The sequence below is a fragment of the Zosterops lateralis genome, assembly GCF_965231275.1.
Source record: "Zosterops lateralis genome assembly, chromosome: 3".
NCBI classification, from domain to species: Eukaryota; Metazoa; Chordata; class Aves; order Passeriformes; family Zosteropidae; genus Zosterops; species Zosterops lateralis.
This window is the reverse complement of record NC_139764.1, coordinates 79663629-79681158: the sequence shown is the minus strand read 5'-3', so window position 1 is coordinate 79681158 and position 17530 is coordinate 79663629. Positions and strand designations below refer to the sequence as shown.

Sequence of the window (17530 nt, the reverse complement as noted above, 5' to 3'; positions counted from 1 at the left end):
TGATTGATTTCATTCTGTTTCAGGCCAATATGAATGGGCAGCTCCTTCCCATCAGCGGAAATGTAGCCATGCCACATATTAGATAAGGGAAATAATACCTTCCCATCAGCATGTCCAAAGCAGCCACAGATATCACAAAACCATAGCCTAGAAATGTGAGCCTGTGCTGCAGATATGGATGAGTCATATAGGGACAGACAAGGACCTATGGACATTGTTCAATAAGCTCCTGCATATACAGAGCTGAACTGTTCTCAGCCAGGAGACATTATGCTTAAATAAATGTATGCAGAGTCAGCATGAAACATTTCTGGTACAGATTTAACAAGGATGTAAAAATACTAATTATAGTTCAATTAAAAAATTATTTCCTCTGAGACCGAGGTTAACAACAAAAGAAAGGGATAGTCTCAGTGTCCAAGACATACACTTGAATGCTCCAGAGAGACTTATTTTAAGATAGCTTACAGTGAACACCAAGATAACCTGAGTGACATAATATAAATCAACTTAATATGGAACAATTAAACAGCAGCAAAATAATAATTTCTTAATTGAACATAGAAATCTCTATAAGTCTGCAAAGAAGTATTCAGATTTGTCATTGAAACACTAACTCTCTTAATATCATTTGCTCTCGGCAGCATTTGTTCATAATTTTATATTTTAATTTGTTCATACAGTTTTCTAATTTTTTCCTAATTATTTTGCAGTGTTTCAATAGATTCATTATGGCTTTATTGAATGCTAACAAACGATAAAAAACTCCCAAATATACACATTATAAGTCCTTTTATTTAAAAGCCGTTAAAATATTTGTATGTATGTTTCACAAAACTACGTCTGTTTTCCTATATAAGGTTTGGGTATTTCTTTCCTGTTTAAAAGACATAGTTTGAAATTAAACTTAAAAACTTACACATAATAATCAGAAATAAAACAGAAAAAAAATCCATTCTGTGTCATCCTGGAAGCTAACCTGCAAAAATCAAAACATCTTTATTTTGGGTAAAATCTGAGTAGCCAAAAGAGGCTGGCACTAAATACTCTAGGTTTGTTCACTCTAGTTTACATTATATAGAATCAGTCCACTAAGGAAAACAAACAGGACTGTATTTAAACAGAGATTGTAATGGTTGCTTTATAATACTGTCAATGTTCATGCAGAAGTTTCAGAGACATAGGCAGTTGCAAGGATGAGAGAAAAATTTTTTTTAAAGTTTGTACCATATCTAGGAACTCTTCCTTTGTCTCTGAAATACTAAAGAATATACATATTCAGGCCTATAATTCATTTTCTGGGAGATCTTCACTAGACAAGTAATAGCCTGTGATTTTAAAAAATGTTTGAAGGGATAATAAGGATTTTACAGCATAAATTCACTTATTTATTTTTCCTTTCTGGGATAGCTTAATAAAAGACACAGTATTTTGAAAGACATTCTTTCACTCTATATTTTCTTTCCTTTTCTTGTATCTTTGTCCTGTCTTTGCTGCTTCACAGTGCTCCAAAGGAGTGGAATCCAGCTTAAAAGAATATGTGCATCTTCTCTAGCTCGAAATGCCCAGAACAAATGGAAAAACTGAACAGATCATTTGTAAATTTTACTCAGCTGTTAGCTTCAAAAAGGATTGTCAGAAGATACAGGTGCATCTGTTACATTCAGCTAACTTCTTACAAAAAATTATTTTGAAATTGTTTTTCATACATATAGAGACACATAAAAAAATAAAAGTATCAATATTAAAACCCACCAAATATCAAGGGACACTCACTTTAGTTTGGACCAAGCATAGACCTGAGAGACAGCAGTATTTTATATTTTGTTTTCCATGACCCTTTTGATATTTGTCTACTAGAGCTACTAAACTGTAATGAATACTGTATTTATTAACTCTTAAATTTTCTGAGCAAATTATATTCTGTATTTCTGTTGCCTTTAGCAAGTTTCCTGCACTGTATTAAGAGTCTAAATGACAGAGAACTTGGCAGGCTGTTCTATGAGAAACCTTGGGTTTTCCTTCTTTTTTGAAAACAAAGTAACCGCAAATGAGTTTTTCCTTCAGAGACACCACTAGGGATTCTTACTGCAATGGTAGAATGAACATTTTTAAATTTTTTTCCTAAACAGTGGCTTCACTTCTCTAACCAAAGCAGACAGTGTGCTGAAAGCTACCAGGGGCATGGGATGCAGCTCCAAAAACTATTATGAGCTATTTGAAACAAAATTTTGAAACAGCTCAGCAGTTCTTGATCACAATCTTCCTTCAATTTCACACAACTGTAAAAGTAAAAATAAAACCATAATCTGTTTAACTCTGAAAACTGTTGTTTATAGTCTGTGGCCTTATGAATAGTGCCTTGATAGGGGAAGTAAAATGCCCGGTTTCCTAAAAAAACAGCAGAGAGAGAAAATGTGCTCAGCAGCCCCATATATCATCATAAGAGTTCAATATCCAGGACATCTTCTGTTCCCTGTGCTTGAATTCAGAAAAAGACGAGATAAGGTTAGAAAAACACAGCAGAGATTACTTGTCACTTTAAAGCATCTCCCTGTGTTAACTGTTTTGTGCTGTAGGCTCTGAAAATACCAGCACAGCCTCTCTGAGACTGCTGAGAAGTAGCAACCAAGCAGTTCTGTGATAAAGTATATGGTAAGTGGGTGCTAGCTACAAGTGTTTGCAAGTATTAAGAATAATACACAAAGTAAAGCCCAACCATTCCTAAAGCAAAAGGCTGACAGCTCAGGTGGGTGGACAGCCATATAGATTGAGTGTGTAATAAGGTAACACAGCTTTCCGTGCAGTGTAATGGAGCTGAAGAGAAAGCAGCAAAACGATGCTCAGAGCAAAAGCAAACTAAAAAAATTAATCTTTTCTAGTAGCAAACTCCTCTCTCCCTTCTTACTGCTTTTGTCATTGCTCCAGGGTAAGTATCAAGTGCCTCAGTCAATCCTATTACCTTGATCTGAGACATCCTTAGTATGGTGAGGGATTACAAGCCTGGGAAGGTACAAGTCAGAGCTGAAAAACTGTGTTCTCCAGTAAACCCAGGAGCTGCCATCAGCCAGCAAGAAACAGTCTATCCACTTTGTTCCTTCAGAGTTTACAGGCTCAAGCTTTCCAAGATTTAACTCTCTATAGTCCGCCAAAAAAATGTCACTGCGATTGTTCAGGTGAAATGAGAGGTGAGCCAAAGACAATCTAGTACCTAGGCTCAACAGCCTGGGAAACTTGTAAGCTGGCTGTAGTGAGCACCTTAAACTCAGCAGAGCTATATGTAGCACAGTCTGCTGCTGTTCTTCTCTTCCAGGCTCCTCTGGAACATAAATCACACTGAAAGACCTTTACGGGGTCAAAACAGAATTGAAAAGTGATTTCAAATATTATGTTACTAAGCAGTAGCACACCAATGGAAAATAAAATGTAATTTATGTCTCAGCACTGATAGAGAGTCTGCTAAGCTAGTCCCAGAGAGTACTTCTAAAGCATAAGGCAGAACAGAGTTTATTACAGATTATTAGCAACTAAGCAGATTTCCTTTGTGTGCTTTTTACAGTCTAAGCATCAACTAATGCAGATGCATACCAACTAAAATTTTGGCTTGTCAACACTACAGTACTGTAATATAATTGGGAGAGAGGGTAAATACATTCTCAAAAAAAAAATAAAATAATGAGTGTCAATGAGATCATTTTTGGTTATCTAACTACAAAAAAAAAATTGAATGTTTAAAAGCATCCTGACCAGGTATCAGGAGATAAACTGCAACTTTTAGATGATTACATTTGAGCTACCTTTTAGATACATTTCCAAATACTGTATGAAAACATAAAGAAAAGCACCAGTAGAAAGCAGTGGTCCATTTAACTCCTCACTACATGTCCAACAGTGGAAACACATATATATGAAAGGCACTTTCATACACATAAACTCTTGGCACTTTCTGGGGTCGTTTTTTCCCTTCTAATTCCTCCAGCATACTGTTGCAAGAGCCTGGCAACCCTGTTGAACAAGACTGCCACTGTTCCTCTGTGTAGATAACAGGGAACTCTGCAATTATTTCCAGTGCAAATACAAGTTTGATTCTAATATAGTATTAAAAGGTTTTAATTTTTTCTAGACAACCGCCAGATTAAGGTCTACCACAAAATAAAGCATAACTAGTTTTGTCATTTTGCCATTACTCTATTAAGATACATGAAATATCAGTTTTCAATTAGTGCCCTTTTATTATTCACTTTTTGGCTCACAATCTTCAGTATTTTGGATGCAGTGATCTTATACCCAGGAAAAAGCACAATTCAATATAACTATTCAAGCTCTCTTCAGGTTTTGCCAACTTTTTCCAAGAAAAATACAGAAAAAGTAGGATCTGTAATTCTAGTATTCACTAAATATGAAGAAGCAAGCCAGTAAAAAAAAATAAAAACTATAAGGCTGGCAGACCATCATAAAGCATCAGGGAAAAGCTTGAGCAAACTTTGTTTCTGCTTCATGGATTCACTCACTGAGATCCAAACAAGGTTTATAAGGATAAAAATAAATAAAACAATATTTTACTGGACAGTGTTTGCCCTCTAGGACAAACACTTGGTGATACTGACTGTCTGCCAAGGAGTGACAGTCAAAGTCACAGAATTTTTATCAAAAAAGCCATTTTCCTTTCCTCCCACTTGGCAACATAGAACATTATCTTAGCAGAGCAGGTTTCTGAACTTGGGCTTTTCAAAAACTGCAGAGTGTGTTGCTGTGAAAGACAGGACATTGTCACATCGCCAACTTCGGCACACAGGCAGGGAAACCATGATCTGCGCAGGCCAGTGCTCAGTAAATGAGCTGAGCAAAGTACTGCTCGCTTTCATCTGTTCCACAGAAATCTGGGGTTGAAAGGCCGTAGTCAGAGGGTCTCCAGGGGATGCATGGGGATGTCCCACCCCGTGGCTGACATAACCCTGTGCTTCCAGGACCTGCACCATGTGCCTCTAGAGCAATGGCTTCTTCACAGAAACAGCCCCACAAACCTACAATGACCCAGGAGCAATCAAGCGTAATCATGCAGAGTCAGCCAAGGCCATAAAGAAAAGTCTGATGTTTTGTGTACTCTGAGGTAAAAACACAAGTTGTCAGACATCTATCACTTCCTAGCTCTACCCCATATGCAAATCAAAGGGAATCCCAAAGACACAATATGGGACTGAGCATGCACAGAAACAACACAGGACATACAGCCTTGGCATACAGGAAGAGACTCCTATTTAACCTGTCATGTGTTGAGCAGGGAAGACTTTACCACAGATTACTGGTAATGCAAGAGACAAGGGTCTCTTTGGTTGTCTAATCCTCTTGGATTAGACAACCAAAATGTCCACTTCTTAATAGGAAACACAGACTACTCAACTGCATGGAATACTACTGCTGGCAAATCCTTGAAATTTATAATTATTGCAATCTATTGGCATCCAAGAGTTTCAATTTTATGGCCTCTGAATGTACAACTCAGTAACAGTTTTGACCCTGGATATCAAAATAACATTGAAGAGATCAGTGGCTGCTGCTGCACCCAAGTGATCACCACATACAGATTCCATTTCCAAGCACAGACAATGCAAAGCAAGAAACAATGCAGGTACCTATTTCCTAAAAGAGGAGTTTTCAGCAGCTGTACATCAGTGTAACTCTATTAAAGTCAATTACTTGATTTTGTTTAACAATCTTTTTTTTGGGCTTCAAAATCTACAGAAAGACTATTCTTCAGTAAACGTAACTCGGGAACACTAATTAGATGTGCCTTAAGTACAAACAGGAAATACGGACAAATAGAAGCTACCTGATTTCACGTTAGAAACTGTTAAGGACACTCAGTCCCACTAGATGATGGTTCTTTTATAGCTGCCAGAATAAACAGACTCAGTACACTTCCTGCTCAAAAGCTGGTTACTTTAAATTTTCATCAATACTCAACTGACAGATTATGTAATCACAGGGGAAGACAGAAGCATCATAAAAAGGCTGAGTTGCTACGTCATGACATCATGAATTCAGTTGTCTCTATTGCATTTGTAAAAATCATACTCTCCAACCACATTACAAAAGAAATTAAAATCACAATTTAACATGTCTGTAACAATGTTTCCTTTGGAAAATTTCTAAGACTACTGAAAACTTCCAAAGTAACATACAGAAGAATGTTTTTGCCACTGGAAATCTTTATTTTTTTGTTGAGGATATTTTTTTAAGCCCACAAGATTTTTGTAATGATTCTAGCTACTGCAGCCTAAGTTCGATGAAATTTCTTTAAATTTCATCACTTTAAAATGTAATGAACTCTTTAAAAATCCAGTGGCATTTTCCACCTTGATCTACATCTTAATATAATGGAGAGTCATGTAACTGCAGAAGACAAACCCTTTGAAAGGGTTTTTGGCCCCCAGGGATCTCTCTTCTTCCAAAAGTAACGCCTTTATACTGAAACAGAAGCTGTTCCTTACCTGAAAAGAGTTCATGCACTGAAGTGAAGGCGGCAGAGATGTGGTACTCAAACCCAATATCAGCAATAGTTCCAAACATGTTTCTGATGGAAACTTCAAAGAATGAACTCCCATATCATTTTCCCATGCATCAGCAAGCCTACAGAGTTAAAAAAAAAAACAACTTATTAATTTTCTTAAAATATATTTAAACTATAAGTTTCAATTAAGTACTAAAATATGTTATATCATTGTGATAAACAATTCCCTTCATGTTCTCCCTGTAAAAGTCACAGATCAGTGTGCTTTACCAGAAAAATAGAGTGTATTTAGATAAAGTGCCTTAACCATACTACCAATATCTTTCAAAAAGATACATAATGTGAAAGGAAAACTTCATGTATTTTTGAAAAAATGAGTCCTGTCTCTAACTTAAAGTTTCATTACTTATTAACAAAATTTGATGTCTCACTGGTAATTTCCTATTATATAATGGTTTTACACATAGAGTATTCTCTGCAGTACATAATGCCTCCACTTTTTTGTTTGTTTCTTGAAAGAAAGATTCCATTCAATTCTGAAAAGATAGGAAGTCAGGCATGATTTTCAAAACTGATGCTCATGATGCTCACTGGGAACTTACAGTCTGTACCAAGCAAAACTCAATCCCACTTCACTTTACACAGATTTTTTTCCTTTGGATGTATTAAAAGAGTATTTGGATGTATTTCTAGAGTAACTCATAAGAACAACATTCCAAAAGCATATTCCTATCAACTGTTCCCACTGTCACATGCTAAAGCACAAGATTAGTTCAACAAGATTTACTCAAAACACAAGATCATTCTGCTTCCTATAGTTCAGGCTTATTTCTTCCATAATACACAAACTGACAGACTGATCAGTGATCCAGTTACTTTCATAATTTTGTCTAGGTAGGTAGTATCAGATACTCCTGTGTAAGATGAATGCCATTTACTCTCAGCAGACCTGAGTGCATCACTCTGGAATAAAATGCTTGCTACTCTTCCCTGTCCACGACTTCAAAATTTCAATAAACACTCTTAGTATCAGCTTTCACCTTTAAATTCCTCCAGCTCTTCTGACTGAATCACTACCTGTGAACATATCAGCTTATTTTAATGCACTTTCTAGAAATACCTGCATTTCTTTTAGACACTTGGGACCCCAGCATTCAGGATGGTGAAAACTGAGCAAATACCCACTTCACAATATCTGTGTCATCCTGGATGGTTCTCATTCTTTCAGGTCTCCCAAACCCAATGATTCTCTGTAAAGTCTTGTTCTTACATACAGGCTTGCATATATACTTTTTGTACACAGCATCTTCTTAGCTCTTCTAGAAGATGTCCTACTTAGCAGAATTTACACATCTTTCTTCCAAGAGTGGGTGTACTTTCATTTTCTTACTTCCATTTGTCTGAAATTGGCCACTTGAATTTCAACTCTTTGCTTTTGTCTTTTCTAATATTTCCATTTTTTTTCCTCCTTCCTATTTTATCTATGCACATATAAGAATCCATCTTTGCTTTGATACATAGAAGCAAGACCTAAAATGCACAGAACATCAGAGGGGGTTTCATCTTCCTAAAAAAAAAGAAGTGCTTTCTCTCTGGTTTTGTTTTGTCTCCACAATAAAAGACAAAGAGAATCTTATCACATCTGGATTACCAAATACACCATTTCTTTTCTCAAACCACACCAGAATGAGTCATCTTGACAAAAGAAGGTCTAAGCTTTAGATGGTTAGGCGGAATACACTCCCCGGCTCTTCTAATGGCAGTGCATCACTTAAGATTTCCAACACATCTGAGACCATACCAAAGGGCAGAGGCCAAAACCTCCCACAGCCTTCATAATATGTAGTATCTCACTGGACACTTATACTGTGCCACATGGATCTGGAAAAGCTGTTAAAGCTACTACAAAAACCCCCAACTGACCTCTGGGACAGGAAGGTGAGATGTTTAGAAGAGACTCTGGAATATTTTCATTATTGGAAGGTACAAAGCTCCAGTTAAGTGAAAAATACTATGTCTGTGTTGAATGGAAACAGAATTCTTTTATAAGACTACAGAATGGCCAAGCCCAGAAAAGGCAGTCCTGACTTGTTTAGAGCTCCAGGTTGGATGGGGCTCTGAGCAACTTGGTCTAGTGGAAGGTGTCCCTCCCCACAGCAAGGGGATTGGAACTAGGTGATCCTTAAGGTCCCCTCCAACCCAAACCATTCTATGATTCTATAAATGTTCCAGGAGGAACACTTAAAGCTAGATGATGAGCACTAAGTAATCAGTGACCAAGAAGTCTTGTTAACTGTAATCCAGAATGGAGCTTTACATTTCCTTATCACTTGGTAACTTCATTTCCCCACGTAATTAGAAACTTACCTTATGCTCTTTACTCATACTTTTCTCTACATTTACTACAATCTGGTGATGCAGGAAAATTTAGGTGAAGCTAGTAAAATAGAGGCTCTGTTTTTCAGAAATCAGCAAGTCTAAACAAAGCACTTTGCAGGCACCTTCAAACACAGCTAGAGAGTTTGGAGACTGGAGGTGGTATGCTAAGCTTCTGGGTCTTGGGAAGGTGTTTCCACAGATCAACACCCTTTCTTCAAAGAAACTTTTCAGAACTCCAAGCAATATTCAAAACATCACAACTTACATCAGTACCCTGATTCTATTCTTGTGTTTTGATATAAGGAGTTTTTGGAGATGCCTCCTCATTTTAAAGTCCAACTATTACAGCCCTGACACTGAACTAGGGATTTTTCTTTTGTGGCTGTTGGTTTATCTGAGGGAAAGAAGGTTTGCATAAAGACATTTAGCCTAATTATATTGCAATTCTTGTTTATTAATTGCTCAGTTATTAGTACTTCATGAAATTATTCTAGTGTATTCCCTTATTACAAACAAAATACATATATCCCAGTATTTACTGCTCCAGGAACACGTTATGAATTAGTCCTTGTGACTTGCCCTTTCACAGCATTTAACACAAATGGTTGTGGGAAGTCACTGCTTTTATTGGATCATTCCTCTTTGTTCTTCTTTATCCCTATTGCTTTTAGAAGCATTTTTCCATAATCTTTATTGTAGAGGAAAGAGAAAAGCATCTATGCATAAAACGAAAGCCAAACAAACCACAAAGAATCCACTGGTTTCCATCTTAGTTTCATGACCTTTCTATATAAGGGGAGTTGTCTCACTTCCAGTACAGTACTGTTCGCTTTCTGTTTACTGGAAGAGGTAGATTGGCTTATAATGCTCCTCAGGAGAGTGAGCATCCACAGAGGACAACTCAGCTGATCAGCTCCCAGCACAACTCCCAGACATCACAGCACAGCTTGCTACACTGGCTGAAAGGAATAAGGGGGAGATAAGACATGAGCTTGAGGAAAGTGAGGTTGACAACAGAAATAATGCTCTTCTTCCTTCAGCAAATATTCAACTTTTCTACACCTCAAAGAATTCTTGAGATTCTGGATTTCACCATCTGACACAAAAAAATATGATCCTCAGTATCAAACGAAATTCATAAATTCTAAATAAATTCCCTAAGTCATTGTGGAGTGCAAGACTGCATCTACTTTGGACCGATTTAGTGACAAGTAAAATATCACTACTACCTATTGGCCTTGCCAGTATTTGAGGGAAATGTGAGTCAGCTTTAGAAACCAGGCTTTAAAAGAGTAAGATGTAGTAAAACATACTCAGAAAAATGATCCAAACTCACACCATGCTCTGAGTCAAGAAGATTACATGGCAGAGTGATTTTTTTCACACAATGTTAAATACACCTCTGTAAATCACCATCATCATCCAGTTTTGTCTGTCAGTGATCTTACCAACAGGAAAACACAAATAATTCTAAGCATTTTTTTCCATTTTCTCTCTCTTTTCTTTATCCCACTCTTCCCAAAACTTGTATTTATCCTTTTAGCTTATTTCAACCAAATTTTCTTTAAAAAGATGTCAAATAAATTAGGTTTGTGGAAGTTTCACATTTTCTTGATTTTCAGGAAAGTACTGAAAAGAAATGCACGTTACTCCACAGAGAAAAGAACTAATGGAACACAGCAACATATATACCAGCTAATCAAGTGCTGTTTACCCGCAAGAATATGAGCATGAATTTAATAATATGGTATTTCTACCTAGCAAAATCAACTAATATAAGCAAAGTAAATATGTTTTTCAGAGCCCGCCCCTAATGAGTGAAATGAACTGAGATACTTCATGCTTTTACTTAAGTGCACTCTATGTTGTGGGTTCTGGACAACTGGAAATAAAAAATCTTAAATTTTGAGGCAGGAAGAAGGACTGGTGATGATGGAATTGATCTCCAGTAAAAACAGCAGTCAGAGGTTTCCCCAGTGTTAATCAAACTTGAGATGCAGCCTCTGCAGATCAGAGTGAAGCCTTAAACTCAGAACTCCTTCTGTTCAATCTAAGAGATATCCATTAGTCTCACCCATGAAAATACAATGAACATACATAAGATTGAAAGATATAATTAGAACATCTACATAACTTTCATCCAGAGAAGGACAGAACCACATGTGATGAATGCTAATAAAACTAATATATTTCTGGCATACAATTCAGAACTGAACTGAAGTAGTACAGAAAGTGAAGAAGTAAAACTCTACTCAAGGGGGTGATACTTGGCTAGATGCTGATGCAAAACAACTATGTGCTATGTGCTAAACTGTCAGAACAGAGCATTCCAAACAAGTAAGAAATAACGATGACAAGCTGAGACTACCTTCTCCCTTGTCCTTTTCAATGCTTTCTCTAAGGAACTGGCCATTTGAAGGAGAAATTGAAAACATGGTATGATTGTCACATTCCCATAATCAGTTAAAGAAATACAGCTAGGAAAGTAAAGTTCATCATATATATAAAATATTTTTTTTAATGAAGTGGTATTTTCAAAGTTGTTTAGTTGATGATAATATGAAATTCGGGAAAACTTTGATTTTTTAAAAAAAATAAAAATAAATCAGCAAAGCAAAGAGGAGCAAAACTTGAAAACAACTACTCAGATAAGATTAGAAATAAGACAGTAATTTCTCTGGCAGAAATAATTGCCCACGATGTTTTTGGATAACGTTTTACATTTGAATCACCAAGCATAAGGGAATGGTATGTGTCCACTGTTCACTATGGAATTGATCCCAATGAATTGTCCATACAAGCTGGAATAACATTTCAAAACTGTGTTCTTAAAAGCAAGTTTTAAGACATCAAAATAATGAAATACATTTATTTCATAATTTCTTGACATAAGGACTAGTAAACTAACACAGTCATCCATCAGGTCATAGAACCCACCCACAGCATTGTAAGTCTTCAGGGAAGACTGCAATATACACAGCACATCAGTGAAGCAAAAGAAAGCTTTGTATTTTAAACCCGAGAAAAACTCATGAAGGTTCTCAAAGATTTTGAAATACTGGACCAGACTTCTGACTAGATTGCATTTATTTCAAAAGAAGCCTCTTCCATCAGTGCTAAAGACATTTATCAGTAATCTCCCTTGATCGTGCATGAGATTTACTATTAAATGCAACTGAGCTGTCTCAGCAACAGACAAAGTAAGTGTGCTCTTGAAGAGGAACAGATAAGCCCTTTTTTCCTTTCCAGCACATTCCCATCATCACCTCTGATTTAGCAGGCTACTTCTATAAATACACTAACTGAGGATAGTCTACATGGGTCAAAACTGGAAAACGCAAAAGCTCTTAGTGCTCTGCTCAGTGTTGCTGAGACAATGTACTAACTAGATTTTATTAGTTACAATCTAGGTAAATATGCTCTGCATTTAAGGCTCCAAATGCCGTGAAACTCTTGAAGGGGATATTAACTGTAGCTTCAGTGCTTTGATGAATCAAGCCTGTGCCGAAGAATCCAATATAAAAGCTGACAGAAGCTCAGCCCTGAATCTGAGAGTTCACTGAATGTTGTTAAAGCTGCCCTTTCCACAATCTACAGCTCCAAGAGAAATGACAGGTGACTTTACTGAACTAAAGGACAAACCTGCTAAATTAAATAACTATTTGTAAAAATGATTTAATCTAAAAACAATTCTTAATTATGGTTGATGATGTGTCTATATACTTAATGTACCAGAAGGCTAAGTTATTTATAATTTTAATTATCCTTTCAGTGATCTAAAAATGACATAAAAATTAGTGCCTGCTATTTAGCTACTAAACTCTTACCAAAATTTAAATAATATGGATGACTAAGAAGCGTGGTACTTTCACAGGCTACAGTACATTCCTTTGGAAAAATCTTGCTTTTAGAATCACTGCTTCCATCCTGAAACAAACACCTGTGGTCGTGTTCTACCATTCATTATTCATCCTCAGCAGCTGGGAGTGACAAGTGAGGGTTTTGAGCAAATTTTCCCTGGGATCTCTACTAGTTGCATGGTATCCCAAACCAATAGGTATTAGATCTCTCATAAGAAACAAAAAATGTAAGAACAGAGATTAAACCCACTGGTGTCCCTGAAAGGAAATGAGCAAGAGAAGAGCAAAATATTTAGGGAAGTAAGAAGGCAGAGAACATGCCTCTGTATTTTTTCCAATGGACTACAGTGGTCAACACAGAAGGTTTTAAACATTTTCTTTTTCAGTGAATCACTATAGAGGCAAGATTTCATTTAACTGAATTGCTGTATTTTCACAGAGTCTTAAATATTACTACTTGTAAAGCATTCTCTATAAAATTACTGATATATAATCCTCACACTAAAGTGCATCATAGTATATAGTACATATACTTAGATGTAGTATATATAATTAGTTATATATACAACAATCATATTAACATATATATATTTCTATAAAGTACCATAATAGTGGCATATAGAAGGATATGCTCATTATTAACAGTCTCTCAGCTTTTTTTCTGAATAATTAATTTGATTGAAAAAAATATGCAGTTCTGGAGTCTAATCAAAAAGAAGTTAGTTAGAAATCCACTGCAAAAAAAGTTTACCACGTTTAAAATACCCTATCCTGCAAAATGTAAGTCCTTCTTGAACTTTCAATGTGTCACCATTTGAAAAGGGCAAGTTATTTAATACTAATAAGAAAGCCTCATAATGAAAATTCAAATTTAACCTCACCAGAGTACCAATGCCATAATATTTTTCAGACGGGCTGACATAAGAGGTATCAACTGGTCTTGTAATATTTCAAAGCGTCCTTTAATTAAAATTATGCTATTTGCTCTGATGAATGCTTTTATGATTTAAAATCCATACTCCACATGCAGTTTTCTCATTTCTAGCTCCAATACATAGCATAGATTAAATAACTCATGCTAAAAGGCACATTAAAAACCAGTGGATTAAATAATTTTGTTTGCATTAAACAACTACATATGCATCTTGACTACATTAATTTTATTAATGCATTTGACACTATTTTAAAACTTCTTGACATGCTTTGATCATTTTAAGCTATTTAAGGGAAGTCAGAAATAAAGCTGCCTATTTCAAACTGTAAAGCAAAGCCCAAATTATTTTTCTTTTGCTTTATGCCAACCAACATTTTTAGTAGACTCAACTGCCCTATATTAACTTAAATGTAACTACGTAAGTTTTGGGATATTTATTAAGAAATATTATTTGCAGGACAAAGCCTCTGAATAGTCCACAGAATTCAATTCTTTTTCTCTCCAAGGGTAAAGGGCAAAATCAGAAAACCAAGCAACTGGGTTAGTATACTGTTCCAAGACAGACAAGGTTGTTTACAAGTAGATTATTCCTCTGAAAGCTATCTCAACATACTGCAACTTTTTGCATGACAATACATCTTGACATTTTAATCCTGTCCAAGAGTAACTTCGCCTTGGAGTATGTAATTTCAAATTAATACCCAACATGCTTCTCCAGACTAAAGATTTTTGGGTGTTCACCAACTGCTTTTCTACATTGCCTTCCCTCCTCCATCTGGCTGCTATGCAATTTCAAAAGCATTAATTTTAAGCTGCAAACTCTTATCACCCATAAAATATTTTCATTCCACTGCAAAACAGTACCAACTGTACAGTCTCTGTTGAAGACAAAACAGAATTTCAGCTGCAAGAATCACTGAAATAAAGCTTAAGCATCACAGAAGGATTAGCAGGTGTTCATCTATTCTAAAACCTGTAAGTTGAAGATTCATAGTATCTAAAATGAATGTATGAAAACCTAAATCAAGCAACAATTTCTAAAGCAGACTTATGTTCAATGAGACACCTAGATACGTGGGACCACAAACACTTGCAAATGTACTAAATTTAAAATTCTTGACAGTACTCAAACTATGTACAAATGGTCTGTGCGTACAACTAAGACATTATCATCTTTATCTAGTTTCAGCACCAGATAAGCAGAAATAGGCTCATTAAAGAATGAAGAGGAAAACCGATTTTAATTTTGTGGAAACTGGCCTTGGATATAAAATCCCAAACCTGCCAGGTATGTCCCAGGATATGCTCTACCATCAAAACCACAGCCCATAAAGGTATAGCAGCAGCAGATCTATCCAAAGAGCCAACCCATAGCAACAACTGTCTATGGATAGAAGCATTCTTTCTTCATTCATCTACAAGATCAACAGCTTACTGCAAAAACTAAACCTGTAAAAGCAGAAAACTGCTGCAAACTTTCATCAGTTACAGTGATGTTTTTTAGAGCATCTGACTGGAGGATACAAGCTCATGGAGAAAACAGCTACTGCTGGGCATGTGATATCAAACATGTAAAAAAACATGGACAGTGAATTCTGTCACAATATATATATATTGAAACTACTTTTTAAAAAATCCTATGTAATCTACATTAATTTAGTTTTCCTACAAAACCAAGAAAAGCATAGGAGTTTAGCTCTTGCTGAGCATTGCCTACAGTCTGCTGTGACTACTCTTCAACATCCACACTATGCAGAATTGCTGGTGAAGCTTCAAAGTACAATACAATTGCTGACTTCCCAGCAGCAAAGCAATGTGGTCCTACTAAAAGGAGAAGCAAATTACTCTCATAAAAACTGCATGGCCAATGCTTTAGAATAAGCTTCTTTGCCTTCATGATTATGTTAAGGCTTTAAGCTGCATTTTTTTTTCATGTCTTACTGCATCCCAGGTGGAAAGAATTAGTCACTTTTCTGAAAACAATAAAAATCAGATTCCTGCAGCCAGATCACTGCTAATAATTCACCATAGTGGAAGACAGCAGTAGCAACAGTAGTACTATGACTCTACAATGCAATTTTCTTGAATATGCCTATACAACTTAGAATGAAGGGATAGCTTTGAATGCTTCTTAAAATACTTTTCTTCACCTTAAGCACCTCTTGATTCCTTCCTGGATGCATCTTGCACTAAATTAGAACAGATGGCTCATAACTTCCCTGATGTATGACAATAACTGTAGACTACTGTGCTTGGGATGGATGCAGAGGACACAGCGGTGTGCTAACCTACACTAACAGCCTGACTGGTGCCATCTTACTTGCAGGGAATATCAAATGTGAGCAGTAACACCATCAAACTAAAAAGCCTCTATTCCCAGCATGTATGAACCAAGTACTTGAATTCTCAGGTTATATTTCTTTCTTTCTTTTTTTTTTTTAAAACCTTTCAACACTTTGGATATGTGTATAAGGGTATATAAAGGCCACTTGCTCTGGCAAATGCATGTATCCCTCTTCTATTAGAACATTCATTTCCTGAAGGGTACAAATGCGTAGCAGAGCTGTAGAAAAACAAAATACTGTGTAAAAGCTCCTTCAGGGCATCTGCTGACATCAATATAGTTACTCTAGTAAATGCGAAGTAATTTCCAGACAGCTCACCCTTAAAAGATCCATTCAATTTTAGGGTAGCCTGCTCATGGGACTCTTGCAACTGTCCTTATCAACCTATAGTTTCTTTCATCAGGGGCATTAACAATGTATTCCCCTAGATGAACACTTGCTTTACAGATATTGTGGGGAAAATAAAATCCAGATGGTTTATCTCCAAAATTGTCCAAATAAAGCAAATGTGCTTAAAAGTCAGGGCTGGAGAGGGAGGGTAGAGGTAACTGGCAAAACAGGCAGAAAATATAAAATCACAGAATCATTTAGATTGAGAAAGACCTCTAAGATCATACAGTACAGCTGTAACCCTAACACTACCAAGTCCAAGTACTGTCACAAACACTTCATTTTCCCAGAGAGAAAAAAAGTGTATTTGCCTCAGTGTATTTTTTCCATACACCAACCTCAAGAACTTATAGAATCTTATCAAGGGACTCTAGTGACAGGTCACTAAATGAAGAGCACCTTCTCCTCACTGTCTGCACATTAGCCAGCATTCCCTGTGTGCCACCAAGTTTCCCACCTGAAGGCTGAGACAACAGGCTGTCTCAGCCCATCCAGGCATCATGACACTAGGTAGAAGGACCAGAGAAAACTCAAAATATCTCTGCTTTGTCCTGGGCTACACTTCCACCAAACTCTCACACAGGAATGCTTTTACAGACTCGTTTCTCCCTCTTTCCCCTCTCAAGGTTGGAAACTCCAATCATAAAATAGGAGACTCAGGAGGAAGACTTAAATGTCTTTTCCAAAAATATTGGCATGTCTAAACTTTTGAATGCCGAGATGTTATCGATAACACTACTCTCCTGAAAGTGCCTTTACATCTCTCCATGGAGATATGTATAATCTTTATTTAAAGATTAAAATAATCTTTATTTAAAAATCACCAAAATGAGGTGTTATATTAGTGAACATAAAAGACGTGGTGTCAGGTATCCTATCACAAATACAAAGGCCCTTCACTTCACAGAAAATTTCTCTGTGTACAAATGCTATGTCCAGTATCTGAGAATTATTTTTCACCATGTAAAATGTGGAAGGCTGAGGCAATCAAAAAATCCAAACCCATCATTCTAAACAGTGGCAAGGCAGACCAAATACAAGAATTAAATTTTTGAAACTAGTTCAGTACAAAAGGTTCCAAAAAATTCATGAGCAATATGCCCAGACCCAT

The 17530-nt window shown here is 36.3% G+C and overlaps 1 protein-coding gene across 1 annotated transcript in view; it reads right to left on the bottom strand.

The window, feature by feature from the left end:
- Positions 1-17530, bottom strand: part of UBE3D (ubiquitin protein ligase E3D) — a 78147-nt gene that overhangs the window by 26716 nt on the left and 33901 nt on the right. The window contains exon 9 of the mRNA XM_083858520.1: positions 6492-6630. Within this exon, the coding sequence (XP_083714646.1) occupies positions 6492-6630 (139 nt within the window). The remainder of the gene's footprint in view (positions 1-6491; positions 6631-17530) is intronic.